General features: G+C 63.5%; 1 protein-coding gene across 2 annotated transcripts; it reads right to left on the bottom strand.

Annotated features, from left to right (window-relative positions):
* Positions 1–993: 993 nt before the first annotated feature.
* FOSB (FosB proto-oncogene, AP-1 transcription factor subunit) lies at positions 994–5,140 on the bottom strand (the record flags this gene model as incomplete). 2 transcript variants are annotated; one of them, XM_084257165.1, is made up of 4 exons in its annotated part: positions 994–1,452; positions 2,451–2,558; positions 2,805–3,125; positions 5,015–5,140. In XM_084257165.1, 4 exons carry the CDS (start codon positions 5,138–5,140, stop codon positions 994–996), a joined length of 1,014 nt encoding a protein of 337 aa, XP_084113291.1. The 2 variants fall into 2 exon arrangements, with proteins under 2 accessions (XP_084113291.1, XP_084113292.1); XM_084257166.1 differs by lacking the exon at positions 2,451–2,558.
* Positions 5,141–6,459: the final 1,319 nt, after the last annotated feature.

Genomic DNA, 6,459 nt, shown 5'->3' with positions numbered 1-6,459 from the left:
CACCCCCTGGAATCTAATTCACCATTGAAGGGAAGGGAGGGGCGGCGCTCAAGGAGAGGCTTTGGGGGGGGGGGCGCAATCCCTCTGGAAGGGGTCTGGTTTACCCCACCATCCGGCCAACTCATTTCACAGTATAAAACACCCCAACACGACAGGCATCGCAGCACCCCCTGCTGCCTGGATCAGAGAGGCCCAACAAGGAAGGCAGCTGCGGGGGGTGGCTGGGGGAGGCTGGGGGAGGCGGGGTGGGGTGGGGGCTTAGAATAATACTGTCATGGGAAGGAGGCCTGGGGGGCTGAACTGGGGGATCCTCAGGAGGTGCGAAATTCAGATCAGAGCCAGTTTTGCTGGGGCAGGAAGCAGCCGGACAGTCAGGAAGGGAGGTTCACATTTCTGATTAAGGGGTGGGGGACAAAGGATATTGTCATAGGAGTCTTGACTTCCCTTTAAAGGGAGGCTCATTTCAGAGGAGGCCCTCACCACGTGGAGATGTGGGATCAATAAGCGAAGGCGGTGGGGATGCTGGGAGAACCAGCCGGGGCACACCCCCCAAGGGTGGGTGCGGAGAGATGGCGGGGTGTCAAGGGTCTGTGCTATTTCCTTGTTGGGCCTCTCTGGAGAGGGCTCCACCCCACCCCGCAGCCCCCCACCTCGCGCGCCGGCACCCGTTCCCTCCAGCCCAAAGGTGGGCATCACCCACCCCCCACCCACCCATCCCCAGAGGTCAGGTGGCGGTGAGACGGCCCACAGGCAGCCCGGGGCCTCCTTCCCCTCCCCACCCCCTGTCCCCAGAGTCACCAGCTCTCTGGCCTCGCCGGGCCGCAGAAACAAGAGGCGGCACAAAACCCCAGGGGTCCTCCTGTGGCTGGCAGTGGCGGCAGAGGGGCGGACAGCAGAGGCCTGGCAGCCCGCTTTGTCTCTTCCCCTCTTCCTCCTCCTCCTCCTCTTCCAAATCTCTCTCCCTTGTGTGTGTTTGTTTTGTGTCTAAAGAGTTCACAGAGCGAGAAGGGAGGGCGAGTTCAGGGGGTCGGAAGGCTGGTCACTGCCGCTGGGGCGTTGGCCGGCGAACGCGGAGACCTCCGGGCAGGTGAGGACAAACGAGGAAGTGTACGAAGGGTTAACAACGGGGAAGGGGTCGCCGAGGACTTGAACTTCACTGTGTGTAAAGAGAGAAGCTGTCAGGTTGGGGGGTGCGTCTTGGCTGGTCTGGAAGGGCAGGGGCGGCGGTGGCGGGGGCGACAGCAGCCAGCCGAAACCATCTTCCTTAGCGGATGCTGACCCCGGCAAATCTCTCACCTCCGCCAGCGGGCCGGGCCCCGGCCCCTCTTCGTAGGGGATCTTGCAGCCCGGTTTGTGGGCCACCAGCACAAACTCCAGACGCTCCTTCTCCTTTTGGAGCTCAGCAATCTCCGACTCCAGCTCTGCCTTTTCTTCCTCCAGCTGATCTGTCTCCTGAGGCCCGAGGCCAGGTCACCACGGAGGAGAGGGAGGAAGGAGAAAAAGATGAGCCACTACAGAAGGTGAGTCACGGCCCAACCATCTCCCCTAGAGCTGCTGCCGAGGCTGGGGGGCTGGAAGGCAGCTCCGCCTTGAGAGAAGAGACCCCTGGGGGGAGTCCTGGGGGCGTGGACTCGTGGCAAGGGCGTTGGGGGAACTCTGTATCCCCATCTGTTCAGGGTAGGGCTGAGAAAGGGCCCTTTGCTACCGAAGTCTCTGGTTGCAGGAGGCAGGCAGAGTTTGTTGAATGAATAACTGATTATGATGCGTTTTTAATGTCTCCTGCTCCCCTCTGTTACTCCCCCAGCCTCCCACCCCCTGCCTCCCAGGAAAGAATCCAAGTAAAGCAGGAGAGTGGAGGATTTCCCTGACTTCTAGGGGCAGTAGTGCCAGGAAACTCTCAGACCCAGGCAGGGGTTAAAATGGGGGGGGGGGGCTTGGTGGCTACACCAGCCCCAGGTCTGAGAATACAGGCGGTAGGTGGTGGTGAATGGACACAAGATAAGAGGATTTCATTCCACAAACCCTCCAGATTGTTTAGGTTTGGAGAAACCCGGGAGGTTTGGTAAGGGATGGAAGAGATGGAGAAACTGAGGCAAAAATGGATTCTCACTGGCCGAGGACCAAAGTAGACCAAATTATTCTATATATTAAAGGTCCCTCATGTGACACTCTAGGGTGAAGTGAGGCCAGGAGAGTGGTGTGTGTGCATGGGGGGGGGGGTTGTCATAAAACAGGGTAGAGAGTAGCCAACAGTGGACAGAAGTGTGTGAGAGGGAGTGTGTGCGTGTGCGCACGCATGCTCAGTCACCCCATCTGACCACATCTGTACCCTACTTCCATACACAGAACCTCTGGTGCTCAGCCCAGGATAAGGGCACAGGTGTGGGGGAAACACGGGGCGCAAGTCCCCTGCAGCATCCCTTCACCCCACCCCTGGGGACCATCCTCACCGCCTGGAGCCGGTCAGTCAGCTCCCTCCGGCGGTTCCTGCACTTCGCGGCAGCGAGTTTGTTTCGTTCCCGGCGAACTCTTCGCTTCTCCTCTTCCTCTGGCGTAAGCTGAACAGGAGAGACGGAGGCCATGAGTGTGGGGGCCGAGGTGCATGTCCTCCAGCCATTTTTACCTGCTCCTCTTCCCCAAACCCCCAGGATCCCGAAAGGGACCCTCTGGTCCCCACTGGTGGTGCAGGGACGCCAGGATTTCTTCATCGCACAGCCGACCCTCACCCCACTAGTGAGAAAGTTCCTGTCTCTCGTGCTTCCAACAGCCCCCCACCCCCCCAACTTCTGAGACCCGTTACTCACCGTCTCCTCTCGAGGTCTACGAGGCCGGGCTCGGGCCGGGCGAACAGGCCCAGGTCCACTGGGGGTTCCGCTGGTGGAAGGCCCACCACTGCTACTAGCTGCACCGCTGCTGTAGCCACTCATGCCCGGGGTGGAGTAACTGGTGCCCGGCATGTCGTAGGGGTCGACAGCCGGGGGCTGGGAGGCCAGTGGCTGCCCCTGGGACTGGGCCATGGAAGAGATGAGGGTGGGTTGCACCAGCCACTGGAGGTCCTGGCTGGTTGTGATCGCTGTGACCGTGGGCACGAAGGAACCGGGCATTTCCCCGAGACCGGCGCACTCCTACGGGGTGACACATACACACACAGGCGTAGACACACAAACAGAGACACCAACACACACCCCCCCGACACACATACACACACCGACCCCGTGAGTGAGCACAGGGCGAGCGGGTGTGGATGTGTGTGTCACAGGCAAAAAGCCACAACACCCACCCTTCCACTACACCGTGACGCAGTGGTTAATGAGAGGATTTCTCTCAACTGCCTTCTACCTCCTCCTTCTTCCTCGGGGAAAGGTTGAACGGTTCCAGCGGGTGGTGAATCACACCCTGGGTTGGTGACTCTTAGGTGTGGGGGGGTGGGGAGGAGGCCGGACACAGCCGGGTAACAGAACCCCCGGGACGGAGTCACAGCCACACACACAGTCACACAACACCCCACCCCCACCCCAGAAGCAAGGGGAGGGAGGAGAGACCTCAGGCCACGGCTTGCTCTACACTCACACGCACACACACACACCCTCTGGGCGAGGGGGTGAGGGATGGGAGGGTCCATGAGACCTCCTCGCAGGGGCGGGGTCTCGGTCACAAGGGTTTTGGGGGGACGGACCTAGGTGTCAGAACGATGGAAGTAATTGTCTCTCCCCAGAGGGAGAGTGGCAGATGACAAGTTAGTGCGGCGGACAGGTGGAATAAAGTGACGCTCGGGGCTCCCTCAAACGGCGCGGAAGGGGGAAGGTGTAGGGCCTGAGCCCCCCGTCCCAAGCGGCTCTCGTCACCCCCCACCCCCAAATGGAATCCTAGAACTGCTCGGGCTGAACTACTCTCCCAGGGGGCGTGGTGAGGGACGGGCTGGCTCGCAGGCCAATCAGCGGCCTGGAAACCCAGAGGGGGCGGTGCTCCCCGGGAGCACCTGGCTGGCTCCCCCAGGGTGCGCGGCTCCAGCCGGGGGTTCGGGCCCTGGGCAGGGCCGGGGGCCGGGCCGGGGCGGTGGGGGCGCGCCCGGAGGACAGGGTGGCGGCCCCCAGGCCTCCCGCGGAGAAGCCGCACACAGGCCCCCCCCCCCGGCGCTGAGAGCCGAGGGCCCCGGTCCCGCAAGGTCTTCGTGGACCCACTGGGCCCCTTTGGCGCCAGGAACCCCCTCGCTCTGCCTCTGAGCGAGCCGCCAGAGAGAGCGCGGCGCCGAGGAACTACGAGTTCCGGGGACACAGCGGGGGAAGGGCTCGGCACCCTCCAAATAGGAAGGGAAAGTTGATTGGCCGAAGCCCGCGCCGCAGCGACCAATCGGAGCGCCGGGCTGCCCCCTCCCTTAGCAACGTGGCCCCGGCGTTCCAAAATAGAAAGCTCCCGGGACGTCAGGGGCGGGGCGGACGAAGGGGGCGCCGCGCGCTGTGCGTGCCCCGCGTCAGACGGAGGATTCCAGCGCGTCAGCCGTTACGCACGGGACCCCGTTACGTCTCCGCGCAGTAGGCGGACGCTGCGCCTCCAGGAGAGGGTTCGAGGCCCGCTTTTCCGCGGGAGAGCGGGCGCCCGGCGCGGGAGTGGGCGCTCGGCGGGAGCAGGGAGAGGGCGGAGGCTGCTGGAAGCGTCCCCGGGGTTTCCCCTGCCTGCCTAAGCCCGCCGGCTCCAGGCTGGAGACCGGGGTCCGGGGCAGTCCCGGCGCCGGCTGAAGTTCTCAGCCCGGCTGCCGCATACACGTTGCACGGGTCGGCGCAGGCTCCCCGCCCCCAGGCTTGCCCCTCCGGGCGCCCTCCCTGCGCCCCGCGCACACAGCCAATTGCAGACGCGTCCCGGTTCTGCAGTTTGCAAAGTGCACGGAAGCCTGTTCCCTCTCGGATCCCGAGTTTAGACGCGACTTTGCTTGGAGTAAGGGGACTGGCTGCTCGCTCCGCACTTGCGTTCAAAAATGAAAACCCACAGAGCAGCGCCCCGACCCTCTAGAGCTTACCTGGGAGGCGGCGGCGGTGGGTGGGCTGCCGAAGGAGTCCACTGAAGACAGATACTGAGACTCGGCGGAGGGCGAGGAGCTGCACCGGGAGCCGGAGTCGTAGTCTCCGGGGAAAGCCTGAAACATTTCCCTGGGCACAGGGGGGCCCCTGTGACCACGCTGCGGTCGCCGGGAAGCCAAGGCTATGGCCGGGTGGGAGAAGAGAGGTGCGAGTCCGGAGTGAGCCGAGCGCGTCCCCAAAGCGCGCTGTCCGGGGAAGCTCAGGGAGAGGGAAGCGTCCCGCTCCAAACAATGGCTAAGTTTCTGTGCAATTCCTCTGCGGCGCTCAGGCTCCACGGGGACGCCGCGCCGCCTCCTCAAAGTCCAGACTCCCCGGGACCCACGGGCGTGGGGGGATCGCTCCCCCAGAGGTGGACGGCACTGTCCTGCGGGGCCGAATCTGCTTCGGGTGCGGTCTCGTCCACGCGTCCGGCGGGCCCCGCAGGGGGAGGGGAGTAATGCAGAAGACGGAGAAAGTAAGTCGGTCCTCCAAAACAAAGGTAGAATTATCTAGAAGAATCCGTCCAAAAACTTTCTCTCCGGAAAAAAAATATAACAAGCCGAAGCTCACAGTCCCCACGAAGAAGAACCACAACAATCAAGTCCCCAAGTCCCAGCTCCGCGTGCCTCTGCCGTGGCCGCGGCTCTCGGTCTTATGAATGAAGCCCCAAGCCGCCAGCCCGTATTTATGCCCGGGACCCGCCCCCCTGCTTACGTCATCGTCCCGCGCTCCACAAACTTCCCCAAATCTCCGGCCCCGCCGAACCGAATCCCGCGCCGTCCGGCACGAGGGCAGCTCCGGCCTCCCTCTGGCTCCCTGTGTCACCCTCGCGGCCCCGGGGGTCTCGGGGGCTGCGTTCCGGGGCCCTCGGCGGGAGGGGATCCCGGCCCCGCCTCCCCGGAGTTCCTGTGACGCAATTAGCCATATAAGGAGCTCGGCCCGCGCGGCTGAGTGTTTGTTTGGTATCCTAGCAATTACGTCAGAGGGAATCCCTCGCTCGCTCGCTGCTAACCCTGTGAGCCTGCGGAACCCGCCCGCGCCTGCGCAGTGCCGCGCCGCCCCGGGGGCTGGTAATAATAGGTGTTCAGACCAGCCCGGGGAAGGCCGGGGAAGGACCCCGGCGGGGAAGACCCCAGCCGGCGGGTCCCCCTCACGGCTGGCCACTTTTTCCAATTCTCCCAATGGTGCAGCGCCCCCGCTCGAGAGGAAGGTCGGATCCCCGAAAAGAGCCCCTGGTCAGTGCACGGTTGCACGTAGGCGGGGAAACTGAGTCCCGAGCGGGGCGGGAGGGGCTGTGACGCCCCAGGTGAAAGTGGAAGTGGAGTCCCTAGGCTCGAACTAGCTTTTGACCTGATTTGCTCAGTGAGTTGGTTTTTCCCTCGCTGAGCTGCTGCTTTGGTTTTCC

Source organism: Talpa europaea (assembly GCF_964194135.1).
Source record: "Talpa europaea genome assembly, chromosome: 16".
Classification (NCBI taxonomy): Eukaryota; Metazoa; Chordata; class Mammalia; order Eulipotyphla; family Talpidae; genus Talpa; species Talpa europaea.
Note: the sequence above shows the minus strand (reverse complement) of the source record. Positions and strands in the feature narration are given on the sequence as shown.